This window comes from Phacochoerus africanus, chromosome 4 (assembly GCF_016906955.1).
Source record: "Phacochoerus africanus isolate WHEZ1 chromosome 4, ROS_Pafr_v1, whole genome shotgun sequence".
NCBI classification, from domain to species: Eukaryota; Metazoa; Chordata; class Mammalia; order Artiodactyla; family Suidae; genus Phacochoerus; species Phacochoerus africanus.
The window spans coordinates 15,647,186-15,667,505 of record NC_062547.1 but is presented as its reverse complement, the minus strand read 5'-3'; the positions used below and the strand labels follow the sequence as shown (position 1 = coordinate 15,667,505).

At 40.9% G+C, this 20,320-nt stretch overlaps 2 protein-coding genes across 2 annotated transcripts; both read right to left on the bottom strand.

Moving 5' to 3' along the window:
* Window positions 1-13,097: 13,097 nt before the first annotated feature.
* On the bottom strand, window positions 13,098-14,028 carry LOC125124072 (olfactory receptor 4B1-like). Its single transcript, XM_047774246.1, is given in 2 exon segments — window positions 13,098-13,388; window positions 13,390-14,028. Coding segments are annotated over 2 exon segments (930 nt in total).
* Window positions 14,029-17,562: 3,534 nt separating this feature from the next.
* LOC125124071 (olfactory receptor 4B1-like) lies at window positions 17,563-18,492 on the bottom strand. Its single transcript, XM_047774245.1, has one exon. The coding sequence runs from the start codon at window positions 18,490-18,492 to the stop codon at window positions 17,563-17,565; it is 930 nt and encodes a 309-aa protein (XP_047630201.1).
* Between the last annotated feature and the right edge of the window lie 1,828 nt (window positions 18,493-20,320).

Genomic DNA, 20,320 nt, shown 5'->3' with positions numbered 1-20,320 from the left:
ATTATATGAATAACCTCATTACTATAGGAATAATATCTTTCTTCCTTTGTGTTCTTGCAGTAGTTTGCCATACTTCTTTTTTAGCAATTAACAGATTCTTTATAATTATGTACTGTTTCTACTACTCTACCAAGGAATACACTATCCTAGTATTCAAAATGCTTTTTAATAGTTTTCTTGAATTTTTATCACTAATTGCATTTTGGTTAATAATAGCTAGTATTTCCATGATACAATACAGTCATACAGATTTTTTTTGAGTTGTAGTTAACATATAACATTACATTAGTTTCAGGTATATAACAAAGTGATGCAGTATTTTTATGCATTATAAAATGATCACTGATCACCACAATAAGACTGGTTACAGTCAGTCACTGTACAAAGTTGTTCCAATATTACTGATTATTTTCCCTATCTATACATTACATGCTTTTTTTTGCTTTATTTATTTTTTAATTACTCAAATGAATTTATCACATCTGTAGTTGTATAATGATAACAATCCAATTTCACAGAATTTCCATCCCATAACCCAAGCACATCCCCCCACCCCGCTACATTACATGCTTCTGACTTGGCTTTATTTTTACTTTATTTACTTCTTTACTTTACTTTATAGCTGGAAGTTTGTACCTCACAATCCCCATTCACCTATTGCATCCATCCCCACACACCCTTCCCTGCTGACAACCACCAGTTTTTTCTCTGTGTCTATGGTGTTTCTACTTGGTTTTGTTTGTTCTATATCCATTAATTAAGTCAATTCCCAGAACAAACCTGTGACGTGGGTATCATTATTATTATCACCCCTTTTTCTACAAATGAGGAAAAAAAAAAAACACAGTAAAGTGAATTAACTGGCCTAAGGTTACACAGCAGTGGAGCCAGGATTTCAACCCCAGCAGTTTAACCACAGATCCTACGCTCTTTAAACACTACCTGGTACAATTTCTCGGTACCTAACACAGAAGTGAAGAGTTCAAATTAAATATTCTCCTTTGTAAGAAGTCCAAGATATATTTTTCCACCCACACATACAAATATTTCTTGTACGAGTATGAACTCAGTCTTTTTGGATTCACTAGAGAAATGAAGGAAAATATTCTAGGACCAATCTCAGAGATCCCTCAGAGATAAGAACCATGAAGAGTTCCGTTTTTCCAGGCTTCAGCCCTGATAGAAGGAATACACTGATAGCCATTCTGCTTGAAAACGTTTCCTTTCCTGTCATCTCACCTTTCAGTGTTTATTCCTCTTTCTGCTACCTCACTTCGCAGCCATTCCACCATCTCACCCACAGAGTTGGTAAGAAACACCCCCTCTGTCCCCACAATGGTGCCTCACCTAGAAGCATGGGGGGGTTGGGGAATGAGACCAGCATAGGAGAGCCTAAATCAGCCTTCGAGCTTTGTGACTCTACCTCCTGTAACTTACTGGACTCTGGACCAAAGCATCATGATAGAAGGGAGACGACGGCCAGAGAAAACCTAACAGAAAGCTTCGTGTGCCAACATGACTGATCTCACATGAAGGAATGGAACCTCCATCCCAGCCATATGCTCCCACTTGGTATCTCACAGAATCCCAAACTCTGTTTAGGACTTCAATTCAAAAAATTTTATGTTTTATATAATTTGCCACAATAAAAATATATTAATTAAACTGAATGTATTACGCCCCACCAAAAAAAAAAAAAAAACACCTCAAACCCAACCAGCTCATTTAACAAATGAACACTTGTGGCTTTATGAGAGGAACTGACTCTTGATGGCTTTCAGAGCCATCCTATGGCTGCTTAGAGACCCTGCATTTTACTTCCAGCTAGATCACCTACCTTCCAACAATCCGGTGTGGTTAGCTCTGCCTTAGAACAAAGAACGGAATCAGATGGATCTCAAATGCGTTCCAACTCAGCGTGAAGTTAGCCACGCTGCTGGAATAGATTGTTACTCAAGGAGACGATCTGATCTGGAGAAACTACAATAGGATGGGGAACTGAATTCTTCCCTGTGAATCCTGGTCCCTGACAAGAAAGGTACCTTGACTAATATCACAACCCAGCTCTGATTTTTCGCTGGCGTTTCCCCTGAACAAATTCAGGTCACACTCAGCTAAGCCACTCCGACTGGCACTGAAAAGATTTGGAGACATTTTCATCCAACCTCCTTAATTTATAGACGAGATGAATAAAGTGAGAGGTTAACTGGAGTCCCAAGCCACACACTGGTTATTGGCCAGGTTACCAAGGCAGATCAGTCCTCTTTCAACACTGCTGACTGGGTAGTGGTGGCTACCCAGGCATCAGGTGGATAGTGATGACTGGCTACTGCAACTCAAGGATCAGACCTGTCCCCAGGTACAAATCGCCCCTGTTCCTAGGAGCTTTCAGAAAACAAAGTAGATGATACCTAAGATGGACCACCAACAAAAGGGGGGAGCGTGCCATTCAGGAGATCTGGATCTGGGTTGATGATTGGATGTATAATCTCTAGAAAATAAAGAAATGCCACAGAAAGTGGCACGCTCAGGAGATTTTAAAATTCTGATTTTCATGGAGAAAACCTTTCCACCCACTGAAATTCCAAGGACTGTAACTAAATGCACAGATCCTTGAATAAGTTAAGATGCTTGAATAAATTAAGCTACACACTATAATCAAGGGAACAACTTCCCCATGGAATTTCTTTCCTCTTGGGTGAAACTTCATCAGTGACACCTTGACTTAGGAAAGGTTCAAAATCTTTTCAATTAGCTTAGTGAGATTTCCATAAGGTTTGCACACGATAATGAGAGAGTGAGAGAAGAATGCGAAAGGAAAAACAAAAGGGGAACATTTTTCCAGAATGGACTGCTGAGAATTAAAAGGAAAACTAATAAGAAAGAAAGAGAACTGGACAGGGAGCCAGGACATGTGGACGCTAGCTCTGGTTCAGTAGTTAATTAACGATCTAACTTAAGCCATGTCATTTTACCTCTCTGCCTCTCACTCTCCTGTTTTCACTTCTACATAAAAATGATAGAGCTGAGCTAGACTATCTCCATTGTACCTTCCAGTTCTAACACTTCTCTATAAGCCACTTAGACTCCCTGTGTGGCCGCCTCTCCATCAATAATGACAGTGTTAATAACGATGGAATACAGTCAGAATCTCCTCAGAAAGAGATGTCATTCATCCATCCATCCATTCCTCCATCCATGCATACATTCATTCAACAAACAGCAGTGTGTCCTTAATGTGCCAAGCCCTCTTCTAGGTGTTAAAGATTTGGCAGTGGAAAAACAAAGTCCCTAACTCAAGGCAGTTACATCCTTCATGTTCCCACCAAGATAATGGAAGTTGAAAAATAAATAAATAAGCCAATAAAACTTGATATGCAAGTTAGACAGTAATAAGCCCTATGAAGAAAAATAAAACAGGTTCAGGAGAATAGAGGCTGCTGGTAGTTATTATTTTATTACAGTAGTAAGGAAAGGCCAGCTCTTGCCCAAATTTCTGTCTGCTATCGTGAGAATAAAGGGGAACTGGGAAATATAAGGAAACCAGCTAGGTTAACACCACAATAATCCAGTCAGTAGGTGCTGGATTGATGTCTTTGCCAGGACGGTAGCATTGAAGGCTTTTAGGAAGTGGTCAGATTCTGAGCGTTGTGAAGGTAGAGTTAACAAGATTTGCTGATGTTTTGACTGAGTGGAGAAAGAGGAGGCGAGAATTCCAGGATACCCCCAAGGTAGACTGGAACAATGAAAATGGAGTGACCATTACTGAGTCTGGAATTCCTGGAGGAAAACGCATGGGAGCAGGAAAATTCAGAGTATAGATTTGGATGTGTTAAGCAAAGTTGCTTTTCACGACACCAACAGAGATATTGATGTGACAGCTGAATATACGAATCAAAGTTCAGGTTAAAAAAAAAAAAAGTCCAGGTTGAGGTCTAAGTTTGAGTCATAAACCCATGAACATTACTTAAAGCCATGAGACTCAATGAGATTTCTAGAGACCAAAACAGGATTAGTTTGAGAACCAAGCCCTATGATATCCTCCAAGAAAATGGAGATACAAGAAAGAACCAGCAAGAGAAAAGAAGCATGATTAATGTGATCAGAAGAGAACTAGGAGAGATGCTGGCATGGAAATGAAGTGAGGATATTGTCTCATGGAAGGAACGGCCAGCCAGGTCTAACACTGCTTCATTCCAGGAAGTAAGTCATCGTGAGACAGCAAATCCACCAGGCACAGTTCATTCCTGAACCCCGGGTTGAGAGGCCAAGGGGAAGGGCTAGCTGAGCACAGCGCATGACTTGCTGCCAGTGCCCCTTCCTTCCACTCACCCTGGCACCTCTGTGGGGGCATGTGGCGGTGAGCTTATGACCGTGGAGGGTGAGTTAGAAGAGCTAATTACTGAGAAATGAGATGAAGAGCACTCAACCACAGGAGTTCCCGTCGTGGCTCAGCGGAAACAAATCTGACTAGTACCCATGAGGACGAAGGTTCAATCCCCAGCCTCGCTCAGTGGGTTAAGGATCTGACATTGTCATAAGCTGTGGTGCAGGTCGCAGCCATGCCTTGGATCCTGCGTTGCTGTAGCTGTGGTATAGGCCAGCGACTACAGCTCCAATTCAACCCCTAGCCTGGGAACCTTCCCTATGCTGCAGGTGTGGCCCTAAAAAGACACAATAAATAAATAAAATAAATAAGTAAAAGGACTCAACCACAGAGGAAACCAGGGTGTTGGGGCACAGGAGCAATTTTTCCTGATCCAGAGGAATAACTACAAGTTGGTAGCACAAGCAAACGCTGAAGGTCTGTATACCTGTGATATCCAGTTTAGTAGCCAGCAGACACGTGTATTTATTTAATTTTAAGTGAACTAGAATTGAATAAAATTAACCCACTTTTCGTCAGACTAGGCACATTTCGAATGTTAGGCAGCCGCATGGCGAGCTTCTGCCGTATGTGAGCACAGATACCGAGCATTTCCATCATCACCAAACATCCCGTTGGCAATGCTGACCTAACTTCAGAAGCTTCCGAAACAGAATGTTTACCTAGAATGTAAGCTCCATGAAGGCAGGTACCTTCTGTCTTATGTACAGCTCTATATCCCAAGCACATGAAAAAAAAAATGCCTAAGTCTTGTCGAATAAAGTATTAAATGAACCTAAAAACCCTGAAATAGTTAATGATTAAGAAAATTGTTCTACAATTGATTTCTATGATAGTACCGAACCATTACAAATCACCTTTATAGAAAAAAAAATTAAGGGAGCTCTTGTTTTTTATTGAGATACAACTGATATATAACATTATATTAGTTTTAGAGGTCCAACATAATGATATGATTTTTGTACACACTGTGAAATGATCACCACAGTAAGTCTAGTTAACACCCATCACCACACATAGTTTTAATTTTTTTTTGTCAGGACCACTTTTATTTTATTTTATTTTATTTTTTTGTCTCTTTGCCATTTCTTGGGCCGCTCCCGAGGCATACGGAGGTTCCCAGGCTAGGGGTCTAATTGGAGCTGTAGCCACTGGCCTACACCAGAGCCACAGCAATGCGGGATCCGAGCCGCATCTGCGACCTACACCACAGGTCACGGCAACGCTGGATCGTTAACCCACTGAGTGAGGGCAGGGACCGAACCCACAACCTCATGGTTCCTAGTTGGATTCGTTAACCACTGTGCCATGGTGGGAACTCCAGGACCACTTTTAAAAGTTACTCTCTTAGCAACTTTCAAATACACAATACAGTCCTGTTAACCACAGTCACCATGCTGCATATTATACCCTGTGACTTATTTATTTTATAACTCGAAGTTTGTATCTTTTGACCCCCTCCATCCATTTTACTCACCCTCTTCCCACTGTCTCTGGCAACAGCCAAGCTGTTCTGTGTATCTATGAGTTCTTTTTGTTGGTCTTTTTTTAATCTTTTTAGGGCCATACCCACAGCATATGGAAGTTCCCAGGTCGAAATGGAGCTGCAGCTGCTGGCCCACACCACAGTCACAGCAACACAGGATTCAAGCCACATCTGTAACCTACACCACAGTTCACCACAATGCCAGATCCTTAACACACTGAGCCAGGCCAGGGATCGAGTCCTCATGGATACTAGTTGGGTTTGTTACCACTGAGCCACAATGGGAACTCCGTTTTAGATTCCACATGTAAGTGAAATCATACATTTGTCCTTCTCTGTCAGACTTATACCATTTAGCATATCCACTCATCCGTCAACAGACACTTGGGTTGCTTCCTCGTCTTATTGTGAATATCGCTGCAATGAGCATTATGATGTATGTATCTTTTTGAGTTAATGTTTCTGTTTCCTTCTGATAAATTCCCACAAATGAAACTGCTGGATCATGCGGCAGTTTTATTTTTAATTTTTTGAGGCGCCCTTATACTGTTTTCTATGATGGCCGTAACAATTTACATTCGCACCAACAGTGTACAAGGGTTCACTTCTCTCCACATCATTGCTACCTTGTTTTTTCTTGTCATTTTGAAAATAGCCGTTCTAAAAGGTCTAAGGTGGTATCTCACTGTGGTTTTGATTTGCTTTTCCCTGATGATTGGTGATGTTGAGGATCCTTTCATGTACCTGCTGGCCACCTGCATGTCTTTGAAAAAATGTCTCATCAGATCATCTGCCCATTTTAATCTAACTGTTTGGGGGTTTGCTGTTGACTTGTATGAGTTCTTTACGTATTTGGGGATTAACTTTTTTTTTTTTTAGGGCCATACCTGTGGCATATGGAAGATCCTGGGCTAGGTAGGGGTCAAATCAGAGCTGCAGCTGCCAGCCTACACCACAGCCACAGCAACTCGGGACCCTCTCTGTATCTGTGACCTATGCCATGGCTTGGGGCAACACTGGATCCTAAAGCCACTGAACGAGGCCACGGATTGAAGCCATATCCTCATAGACACTACGTCAGGTTCTTAACCTGCTGAGCCACAACAGGAACTCTGGAATTAACTCTTTATCAGACATATGACCTGCATATATTTTCTCCCATTCAATGGGATGCCTTTTTATTTTGTTTATGGTTTCCTTGCTGTGCAGAGGCTTTTTAGTTGTTTTGGTTTTTTTAAATTTTTTGCACTTTTTGTTTTGTTTTGTTTTTTTGTCTTTTTGCCATTTCTTGGGCCACTCCCATGGCATGTGGAGGTTCCCGGGCTAGGGGTCTAATTGGAGCTGCAGCTGCTGGCCTACACCAGAGCCACAGCAATGTGGGATCAAAGCCATGTCTGCAACCTTCACCACAGCTCACAGCAACACCAGATCCCTAACCCACTGAGCAAGGCCAGGGATTGAACCTGCAACCTCATGGTTCCTAGTCGGATTCATTAACCACTGAGCCACAACGGGAACTCCAGAGGCTTTTTAGTTTAATGTAGATGTACTTATTTATTTTTGTTTCTGTTGCCTCTCCTTTTAGTGTCAAATCCAGTATTTGTCAAGATTGATGTCAAGGAGTCTTCCCCCACGTTTTCTTCTAGGAAGTTTTATAGTTTCAGATCTTACATTCTAGTCTTCAATCCATTTTGAATTAATTTTTGTGTCTGGTATAAGAGTCTTCTAGTTTCATTATTTTGCATGTGGCTGTACAGTTTTCCCAAACCATTTATTGAAGAGACTGTCCTTTCTCCATTATATATTCTTGACACCTTTGTTGTAAATTAATTGACCCTATATGTGTGGGTTTATTTCCAAGCTCTCTATTCTGTTCCATTGATTTATGTGTCTATTTTTATGCAAATGCCATACTGTTTTGATTATTACAGCTATGAAATATAGTTTGAAGTCACAGATTATAATGTCTCCAGATTTGTTCTTTCTTAAGACTTCTGCTATTCAGGATCTCTTGTGTTCCTTACAAATTTTAGGATTGTTTGTTCTATTTCTATTAAGAAGGTTATTGTAATTTTGATAGAGATTGCATTGGTCTGTAGATTGCTTGAAGTAGTATGGGTATTTTAACAATATTAATTCTTCCAAATCCTAAGCACAGTATATCTTTCCATTTATTTCTATATTTTTTAATTTCTTTCAGTAATGTGTTACAGCTTTCAGCACACAGGTCCTTCACCTCCTTGCTAAAATTTATACCAAGATATTTCATTCTTTTTGATGCAACTATACATGGGATTATTTTCTTAATTTCTCTTTTGGATAATTCATTATTACTGTACAGAAACACAACAGAATTTGTATACTGATTTTGTACACAACTTCACTGAATTTGTTTATTGGTTGTAACATTTTTGTGATGGAGTCTTTAGGTTTTCCATGTATAATATCATGTTATCTGCAAATAGTGACGGTTTTACATCTTCCTTTCCAACTTGGCTTCTTTTTCTTTCTTTTTCTTGCCCAATTGATGTGGCTAGGACTTCCAATATTATATTGAATAAAAGTAGTAAGAGTGCACTTCCTTGTCTTGTTTCTGATATTCAAGGAAAGGCTTTCAGTTTTTCACCATTGATTACGATGTTACTAGTAGGTTTTTTCATATATGGCCTTTATTATGTTGAGGTACATTCCCCCATGCCTGCTTTGTTGAGAGTTGTTATAAAGTGAAGTTGAAGTTGTCAATGCTTTTTGTGCATCTCTTAAAATGATCGTATGATTTTTATCCTTCATTTTGTTAACATGGTATATTGCTTTGATTGATTTGTGGATGTTGAACCATGCTTGCATCTCTGGAACAAACCCTACTTGATTATGATGCCTGATTCCTTTAATATGTTATTTAATTCCATTTGCTAATATTTAACTGAGGATTTCTATGTCCAGGTCCATCAGTGATATTGATCTGTAATTTCTTTTCTTGTAATATCCTGTCTAATTTTGATATCAAGATAATGCTGACCTCATAAAATGAGTTTGGAAGTGTTCCCCTCCATTCTATTCTTTGGAAGAATCTCAGTAAGATTGGTACTAACATTTTTTCAAATGTTTGGTAGAATTCACCAGTGAACCATCTGGTCCTGGATTTTTGGTTGTCAGAGAAAGCTTTTGATGACTAATTTAGCCTTCTTACTAGTAATCCATTTTTTCAGGTTTCCTGGTTCTTCATGATTCAGTCTGTTATGTTGTATGCTTCTTAGAATTTATCCATTTCTTCTAAATTGCCCAATTTGTTGCCATATAACTGTTTACAGCAAGCTATTATGAATCTTTGTATTTGTGTTATATTGTTTTAACATCTCCCTTTAATTTCTAATTTTATTTATTTGAATCCTTTCTTTCTTTTCTTGGTGAGTCTAGCTAAAGGATTTTCAGTTTTGTTTATCCTTCAGAGGAAAAAAAAATCTCTTAATTTCATGATCTTTTCTCTTCTCTTAGTCTCTATTTATTTCTGCTTTTTGTTATTTCATTCCTTCTACTAACTCTGGGCTCCATTTGTTCTTCCTTTTTTTAGTTTCTTGAGGTATAAGATTAGGTTGCTAATCTGAGATCTTTCTTGTTTCTTGATGTAGACATTTATTGCTATGAACTTCCCTCTGAAAACTGTTTTTCTGTATCCCATGAGTTTTGAAAATTTTTTACTTACAAAAGAAGTTATGTATAATAGAATGCCTCAGACAATATGCCAATTTTACATCCATTTTCTCTTCCCTCTTTATGAGAACAAAATAAAATGATCTTTTTAATAGAACACAATTTCACACAGAATAAACAATTATACTTTCCAGCCACCCTTATACTTAAGGGTGACAATGTGGCATATACCTCTTGAAAAGATGGAAGAAAAATTGTTGTGTGGCACTTTTGAAACATCTCCTTAAAAAGAAAGTGATTGGTTTATCCTCCCCATTTCCCCTTTATGGTCTCCTACAATATAGATGAAATACTAGAGTTGTGCTGTCTAATATATATTTTTAAACTGAACTTATTAAAATTAAATAAAATTTAAAATTCAGTTCTTTTATCTCACTAATCACATTTCTATGGCTCAACAGATACTAGCACACTGGACCTCACAGATATGGAAAATCTCCAGGATAACATAAGTTCTACTGGACGGCTTTCATATGTAGTATTAGAAGTCTTTAAGGTCATGAGGTTGAATCTACATGCTGAAGATGGCTGACTGTGAATTTTTTTTTTTGTTGTCTTTTTACCATTTCTTGGGCCGCTCTGGTGGCATATGGAGGTTCCCAGGCTAGCGGTCTAATCGGAGCTGTAGCTGCCAGCCTACGCCACAGCCACAGCAACGCAGGATCCGAGCCACGTCTGCAACCTACACCACAGCTCACGGCAACACCGGATCGTTAACCCACTGAGGAAGGGCAGGGACCGAACCTGCAACCTCATGGTTCCTAGTTGGATTCGTTAACCACTGAGCCACAACGGGAACTCCTGACTGTGAATTTCTGATAATATTGTTGGACCTCCTAAAAGTGTTGGACTTTTACTTCTATACTTCTCTTTCAATAAGTTGTCTTTTATTTCTATCACCTGCAGTCAAACCTATACCGAACATGTGAAAAAAATACAAAATTGTATATGCAGAGTAGGATGTAGCCCTCTACCTATGTGTCATTAATGAAGTTATTTTATATTCATTGTCCAAAAAAAAATTCATTTTGGTGTTTTTTCTTTCTTGATGCTGTGGCAGAATCAACAACTATGAAGTAACAACATGGTTGCCAATGGTAAGTGGTAATAATTACACTGTTATTACTTCTGTGAATTCAGTAGACATTTTCTAAATTTCACAATATATGACTCTTAAAACAATTGAAAAGTTGCTTTCCTTTGTTTCCTATGGTTTTTCTAGTGATACAAAAACAAAGTGAGTAATTAGCCCTCAATAGACCTACCCTCAGGAGGTAAGGTAATCCTTTAGAAAATTGACAAGCCCATTAAAGTAGATATTATCCGTACTATCCATCCATGATTATCCAATGACTAAGAGTGCACGGATGATCTTCTTTCTGTAGCTCTCAGGGAGGAAAACAAATATGTACATGAATAAGAGGCTTCCATCATATTCTGCATCCTAAAGTCCTAGTCTGCTATGATACACTCAAGGCATCAAGAGAAAGGGAGGGTAGCTCCACTGAGTTTAGTTCAGAAACCAAATGATTTAAAACATACATTAACAAAATATGAAACATTCTGCATAAAAGATAAAGAGGCCATGTAATAGTCAACCTCTATTTTAACAACTATTTATTGAACACCTACAATGTGCCAGGTACTGTGATAGACACTCAAAAGTAATCAAGCAACAGAGAATGTTTAGCCCAAAGAAGCCTCAAAACAAAATGACTGGACTGCCTTCAAATGCCTAAAACTTTTTTAGGATGGAATCAAGGACCATTCTGAGCAGCTCCCTGAGACAGGAAGAAGTCCAATTAGTGAACAGGCATGTAGTCATCACACACACGAAATTAAGGACCAGCACTAATTATGATGATAATCATGACAGTTAATATTTATTGAGTCCATGGTACAACTGCATACCATATTCTTTTCTAAAAACTTTATGTATAGTATCTATTTTACTATTCATTACACTTAGGAAGTTCATACTACTGTTAATCTTCTTGTACTTATGCAAAGTAGGTGTGGAGTGAAGTATTTGGATCATGAGATGTGAGAGAAGGACAACTGGAAGAGCCTGATGAATTTCAGAGCCTGAGCTCTTCAAATTTTAGCAGAAAGAGATATGCTCCTCACCATAAGACACGTTGAATTAAAAAATAAAAAAATCTATAAAATCTGGAGTTCCCGTTGTGGCACAGCAGAAAAAAATCCAGCTGGTAACCACGAGGTTGTGGGTTCGATCCCTGGCCTCCTTCAGTGGGTAAGGATCTGGCATTGCTGTGAGCTGTGGTGTAGGTCATAGATGCGGCTCAGATCCTGTGTTGCTGTGTTTGTGGTGTAGACCAGCAGCTACTGCTCCGATTTGCCCCCTAGCCTGGGAATCTCCATTTGCTGCGAGTGCAGCCCTAAAAAAAAAAATCTATAAAATGTGATGTAGAAAGGATTGCCCATGAGCCTAAAAGTTTGTTTATTCAACAAGCACTGACAAAGCACCAGCTAAATGCATAATATTTAGAACAGTAGAGAAAGGACAGTGGGTAGTCCTGCCCTTGAAAACTTACAGTCTAGTGAGAGAGGAGATCATATGAACTTATACAATCAAAGTGATAAGGGCAGTGACAAAACCATGTAGAAATAACCATGAATAGGAGACACAAGTTCAACCCAAGGAGGAAGAAGATGAGAGAAGGACTCATAAGGGAAGCGACTGTAACCTGAGTCTTAAAGTTTGTCATATGGAAAAGTGTGGTAAAGTCATTGCAAGAGTGGTATTTTCTCAGGGATTGTTAATGGTCATCCATGGCCATGATTAGTGGGGACAAGGGAAATAGGGACAATTTCCTGGTGCCTTTAAAACCACTATTCACCTATATGCTCAACTAGCACCTGAGGGGAAAGGGGGAAGCCCTTAGGGTCTATAGCCTACTGTGATGCCCCACCCTTGTGCAAGGAAGCATCCTGCATTGCTTCCCTGATCCTCAGGGAAAGCTAGAGGGATGGAAGCCAAATGAAAAGACAGTCTGTGTAATCCCAGAGTCAACAGGGGCAAATTCTATGACATTCTCTCTATTTTCCGCAATGCTAAGGGTCAGCTGGGCGAAAGCATTTTCTGAGAGATGGAACAATAATGTAAACACAGACCGGCTTACAAGACACACTAATAGACATGACAAGAAAAGGACTCGGAGGGAGGGAGGGAGGCAGGAAGGAAGGAAATCATAGGAATAAGTGATTTAACCTATGAAACACCGTCAAAATGTTTTCCTCTGCATTTGCACTTAGTTTGATTCTTAATATTTCCAAATCCCATGATGTTGTTGGCTATCACGAAGCCGATCTGACCTCTGTCCTTGGAACATTACACCAGATTACCAGGGAGTCTTTGGTTGCTAAGGAGAATCACAGCAGCAGTACCATCAAGTCTTTACATTTGTTCCTGTCATTCATGAACATCTCACTAAAATCAAAACTCATTTCAAGAGCAGGGAATAATGAGATACATTTTATTGCTTCCCATTTTCACTCCATCCCTGAGTTTTCCTTTTTGTCCCACAACCTCTTCATGGCAATTTTCACCTCTACGTTTCTGAGTGTGTAGATGATGGGGTTCAGCATGGGGGTGACCACCGTGTAAAACACGGCCACCAGTTTGTCCTCGGTGAAGGTGGAGGAGGGTCTCATGTAGAGGAAGATGGCAGGTCCAAAGAACAACAAGACCACTGTGACGTGAGAGGCACAGGTGGAGAGGGCTTTGCGTCTTCCCTTTGCAGAATGGTTCCTCAAGTTGACCAGGATGACGATATAGGAGGTACACCAGGATGAGAAAAGAGCACAGAGCAATTAATCCACTGTTGGCCAAGACAATAAGCCCCTCCATAGAGGTGTCAGTGCAGGCGAGCTTGAATAATGGCTGGAGATCACAGAAGTAGTGGTCAATCACATTGGGACCACAGAAAGGCAACTGGATGGTGATGAGAATCTGAATGATAGAATGAACAAAGCCCCCAAGAAAGGAACCAGCCACCAGATGGTGACACAGTTGATGGCTCACAATGTTCATATAATGAAGGGGTTTGCAGATGGCCACATAGCGGTCATAGGCCATCACCACAAGCAAGAAGATCTCAGTAACGCCAAAGAAGTGGAAGAAGAATATCTGAGCCACACAGCCCTCCAGGGAGATGGTTTTAACCTTGGAAAGCAAGTCTGCGATGAACTTGGGGGCAACAGTAGAGGAGTAGCTGATCTCCACCAGGGACAGGTAACTCAGGAAGAAGTACATGGGGGAATGCAGACTCTGACTGACTTTGACCGTCAGAACAATGAGGCCATTGCCCACCACTGTGGCCAGGTACACAGGAAGAAACACTGCAAAGCACACCCTCTGCACCTCTGGATCCTCAAAAAGACCAGTGATAATCAACTCAGTCACATTATTTGTAGGCGCCATGGAAGTGATTCACATGTACTGGACAGGAGGTAATCAGAGGCCTGCGAGAACATAAACACTGACTGTATCCAATTCATCTCATTTACAGCAAGTTAGACAGTAAACCGGTTTACAATAGAAATTTATCAAAAACTCATTCATTTAGCCAATGCATACTCATTCATCCTTAAATATAACCATGGCTCAATTGTAATGAATTTGCCTAGGAGCCATGAGGTTGCGGGTTCAATCCATGGCCTCAATCAGTGGATTGAGGATCCAGCTTTGCCGTGAGCTGTGGTGTAGGTTGCAGACACGACTGGGATCAGCCGCTCCTGAGGCTCTGGTGTAGGCTGGCAGCAACACCTCCGATTAGACCCCTAGCCTGGGAACCTCCATATGCCACAGGTGCGGCCCTAAAAGGACAAAAGACAAAGAAAAAGAAAGAAAGGAATAGGAAATCCATCTCTGCAATCCATCGACCCTCACTTGCGGTGGCCCTCTTCGCTTCGGACACTCTGAAAATACAGCACCTTACACCCTGAATCAGAACTGTTCCATGTGACCATCTGCCCCACAAAACTGTGAACTTTCTCGAGCAGAGATTCTATCTTGCTACCACTCCGTCTCCCGAGCTCCAAAAATACGCATTCAGTGAATGTACACAGAACGGAAGAACAGCACATATAGACCTTCTTAGCACATTATTTAGACACTGCAGGTGCTCACTAAAGATCAAAAGAACAAAGGTGCCCAAGGACAAAGACCACACCATCCCCACCCCTGCATCCCATACCTACCACTGCCCTTGCCTGAGGCAAAGACCAGACCCAGGCGAGAGCACTCTGAGAAATACCATGGGCTTCCTGGAAGCATTCCTTTTATCTTCAAAGTGAAAGTGTAATCATCAGATGCAAAAGACACGCATACACAAAACAAAACCCACCCCAGCGATTCTTTGGCTTTGCTATTTCACCACAGGTCCCTTTTCTGCTCTGACCACAGAGAGACAAATGATGCCCTGAGAACATCCCTCCTCTTGCGCAGGTTTCCCAGGTATTCCACCGGAAATGATCAAAGCCAAGCCATCAACCAGAGCTCCTACATCTCAGGACTTTCCACATGGAGGATCTGCTCCCCCGACAGCCTTAGGCTTGGGAATGCTGAGACCAAGCCACTGGACCTGCTCCGCCTGACTTAGAACAGGAACACAGTAGACTTGCCGCCCACGTGTTCCGCAGAGAAATAAGAATTCTGGCAGCTCAGCCTTGCATTCCCTCTGCTGGAGAGACACCAGGGGGAAGGCATGATGATCACGTGAGAACGAGTGGGTCCCCAGAGAGCCAGGCTCCCCTTCCTCATCAGGCACACGGCCTCCTGGGAAGCAGGACCTGGACACTCTCAGACTTCTTTGTAGGAAACATGACTTCAGAAATGAATAGGAAGTCACTCAGACAGTGAGACACAAACGTCATATGCTATCATTTATATGTGCAATCAAAAAAGGAAGGGACACAATGAACGTCTTTACAGAACAGATACTGACAAACAGACTTTGAAAAACTCATGATTTCTAAAGGAGACAGGGTGGAGGGCGGGGGTTGGGCTGGAGGTTGGGGATGGAAATGCTAGAAAACTGGGTTATGATCATCATCGTACAACTAAAATTTAATAAAATTCATTGAGTTTAAAAGCATTCAAAGGACATACTCTTAACCAGGAGCTAGTACATGTTTGCCTTAAAGAATTTTACAGGAAAAAAATATCTATCCAGCTGTCCTCTGTCAACTTTGGATACTCACAGAGCACAAGAGGCATCGAATTTCAAGAAAGAGATTTGTTAAGTTGTAAATTATGGTAACTAAATTTGCTATTTTACAAGAAAAAAAATAAAAGAAAGAAATGCATAGACCATGATGGAAGATAACATAAGAAAGGGAATGTAGGAGTTCCAATTGTGGCTCAGTGGGAATGAACCTGACTAGTATCCATGAGGACGTGAGTTGGATCCCTGGCCCCACTCAGTGGCTTAAGGATCCGGCTTTGCCTTGAGCTGCCATCTAAGTTGCAGACATGGTTCAGATCTGGCATGGCTGTGGCTGTGGCTCTAAGCCGGCAATTGCAGCTCCAATTCGACCTGACCCCTAGCCTGGGAACTTCCATATACCATGGGTGAGGCCCTAAAAGTCAAAAAAGAAAGAAAGGTAATGCATATATACATATGTGACTGGTTCACTTTGCTGTACGGAAGAAATTGGCACAAAATTATACATCAATGATAATTTAATAGAAATAAAATTAAAAAATAAAAACATATATGCACCTCAATGGGAGGTGTTGATGTGACTGAAGAGTTAATATAAATAAAGAACAGCTCCAAATCAAAAAAACAAAAAACAGAAAAAGATGGTTATGTGGATTTTTTGTTAATTGGAGTGATTCTACAAGGAAACGTGAAAAAAAAATCATCATTTCTATGCAAAGAAAATAATTGGAAAAGTGCAATCTAGGAACTGAAGCCCTAGATTGGATGCTGAGATCACAGGACATTCTTCATGCTTCACATCATTGCGTATGGACTTTGAGACCAGAGGTTCCATATGATGAGTATATTCTGTATTCCATTAATTTATTTAATTTGGTATCCATGTCTCCAGCTACTATTGGCTGAGAACATAGTGTGTGCATAAAACCATGCTAGACACTGAGGCAGAGCCGAAAGCTAAACAGTCCTCTGCCCTCAAGTAGACGCCAAGGTATACACATCCGGAAACAGCAAGAGTACAAAACAGAAAGGCGTACATACCTTACAAAGCAGTCCTTATACGCAGAGGACAGCCAATTCTCAGAAGTGAGTCTTTCCAACCCAAGGAAACTGGTCAAGGTGTTATGAAGAGAAGCCTACCTGGAAGCATTTTTCATGAGGGTCGGCTTGAACAGACTGAGCGAGTCAAGGCTTAAACAGAACAGGGGCCAGGGTCCTTTGGAATGTCCAGCAAGTTTGGGGCCCTGTAGGCTGATAAAGGGATGCCTTTATTCCATCACTGAGGGTGGCCAGTCAAGCTTGCTTGAATTCCCAGGAACACGCCAGTTACCCCTTTACAAAGAAGTTTCTTCACCCATTCAGTAAATTCATTAGTGGAACCTAAATCATCATTTATAAAACAGACTTTATAGACATTAAAGAGCCACAAGTATCTCGAGTACCTACATAATTATATATTTTATTGCTTTTAGTGACAGTGAGGATACACGAAGAGAAAGTTGAGACACAAGGTAACAATCAGATAGGAAATCATTTACAAGCATGAATTCTGTGGGGAAACCTGGCTTTAATGATGGCAACATGGAAGCACTAGGGAAGGCTGGGATTTCCTAGTGGTGCCTAAAGCAAAAGAAAAATTAAATATCATCATCCCAGGACAGCGCTAAAAAAAAAAAAAAAAAACACTGCAAAAAAACATGAAAAGATTAACACTCTTCTCTGCATGTTCACTAAAATCAGAATGTATATTTGGACCCTCTAGGCATACTAATTTCTTCATATTTTCATTTTTATTCCACCCCCGAGTTCACTTTCCTGCCCCACAACCTCCTCATGGTGATTTTCACCTCTGCATTTCTGAGGGTGTAGATGATGGGATTCAGCATGGGGGTGACCACCGTGTAGAACACGGCCACCAGTTTGTCCTCGGTGAAGGTGGAAGGGGGCCGCATGTAGAGGAAGATGGCAGGTCCAAAGAACAACACGACCACTGTGATGTGAGAGGCACAGGTGGAGAGGGCTTTGCGCCTTCCCTCTGCAGAATGGTTCCTCAAGTTGACCAGGATGACGATATAGGAGGACACCAAGACGAGAAAGGAGAAGATAGAGAGTAATCCACTGTTGGCCAAGACAATAAGCCCCTCCACAGAGGTGTCAGTGCAGGCGAGCTTGAATAAGGGGTGGAGGTCACAGAAGTAGTGGTCAATCACATTGGGACCACAGAAGGGCAACTGGAGAGTGACAATAATCTGAACCATGGAGTGAAAAAAGCCCCCCAGCCAGGAACCAGCCACCAGACGATGACATACAGGACGGCTCATGATGACTGTGTAGTGAAGGGGTTTGCAGATGGCCACATAGCGGTCATAGGCCATTACTGTGAGCAAGAAGATCTCAGCAACGCCAAAGAAGTGGAAGAAGAATATCTGAGCCACACAGCCCTCCAGGGAGATGGTTTTAACCTTGGAAAGCAAGTCTGCGATGAACTTGGGGGCAACAGTAGAGGAGTAGCTGATCTCCACCAGGGACAGGTAACTCAGGAAGAAGTACATGGGGGAATGCAGACTCTGACTGACTTTGACCGTCAGAACAATGAGGCCATTGCCCACCACTGTGGCCAGGTACACAGGAAGAAACACTGCAAAGCACACCCTCTGCCCCTCTGGATCCTCAAAAAGACCAGTGAAAATTAACTCAGTCACATTCTTTGTAGGCGCCATGGTTTGCACTTGATGAAGATGGATCTAAGGGAAGAGACCTGTGACAAAACATAATCATTACACCAACCCTTCGTGTTTACTTAGCACTTGCCTATGTATGGAATTCTTTCACACATCATACCTGACTTACTAATGTTTTGTTTCCTAATATAGTAAATGTTTGCCCAGTCAATGCTCACTAGTCCATGCTAGGCAAGACATGATCCCATCAACCTCACAAAAAACCTTATGCTCCAATAGAATATTACTCAGCCATAAAAAAGAATGAAACAATGGCATTTGTAGCATCATGGATGGACCTAGAAATTATCAGATTAAGTGAAGTTAGACAGTGAAAGACAAACATCCTCATAGCACTTATACATGGAATCTTTTTTTAAAAAAAGGATACAAAATGAACTTATTTACAAAACAGAAACAGACTTACAGACTTTAAAAACAAACTGATGGTTACTGAAGGAGACAGATGGGGGAGAGGGATAGACTGGGGGTTTGGGATTGGCATACGCACACTGTGGTATATGGAATGAATGGCCTAAGGGGACCTGCTGTACAGCACAGGGAACTCTACCCCATATTCTGTGATAATCTATGTGGGAAAAGAATCTGAAAGAGAATGGATGTGTGTACATGTAAAATGGAATCGCTTTGTTATACAGCGTAAGTTACCACAACCTTGTAAATCAACTCGACTTCAATAAAATTTAAAAAAATGAAACAGAAGAAACCTACAATCCCCATAGTACAAGTAAAAAAATGAGGCTCAGAGAGGTTGTAAGTTAGCCCAGCCTCCCAGTAAGAAATGGACTCAGAACAAGAACCAGATCATTTTATTCCAATGAGTATGTTGTTTCAAGGAAACCACCCTGAAGAAAATAATTACTATCATCAGCATCAGGAACCACCTATTTTAATGACTAACAGTTATCCCAGTCTCATCAGTCCTTTGTGCTAGAAAATGTCAAGCAAACTTCTACTCCTGAATCTGTTTTCTTCTTTTATTCTCCAGAAATGCCAATCTCATTGATACTGCTCCTTTTCTAAAGTGTCTTCAATGTTTTCTTTCTATGAACGATATAACTTTCTGAATTATTTTTGGCCTTATGATTTCACCCAATCCCACAGCTTCATGAATTTTTACACACGTTTTTTGAAATTTTTGATACCTGATAGATACCAAAGTGAACATCCAGAAGTTGTTGAGAATATAGTTCAACAATAGTTCAAATGTAACATATGGGGACATATATTATAGTTTGTTTGTTTCTATTTCCTGGTTTTCCTACTACTGGCAAATACTTGTGTCAGCTAGAGGTGAGGATTTATTTTAATTCAATTATTTGAACGAATGTTTTATTAAGTACCTTCAAGTGCCTAGGCAATTCAGCAAGTATGAAAGAAGACAGACGGCTCTCACTCTCAGGAAACTTGCAACTTTGTGCAATTAAATGGCACCTTTTTCTTTTCTTTTTTTTTTTTTTAATGCTTCTTTTTCAGGGCCACACATGTAACATATGGAAGTTCTCAGGCCAGGGGTGGAATTGGAGCTACAGCTGCCGGCCTACACCACCGCCACAGCAACACAGGATCCAGGCCTCCTCTGCAACTTACATCACAGCTCATGGCAACATCAGATCCTTAACCCACTGAGTGAGGCCTCATGGGTACTAGTCAGATTCATTACCACTGAGCCACAACCAGAACTCCTAAATGGCACATTTATAAAATGAGAGAAAACTCAAGAACTGAAGAAGAAATGGGACAATGAAAGGTACACAAAAATGGGAGGGGGCACCCAGGAAGAACAACTGAGAGGAAAGATGAAACG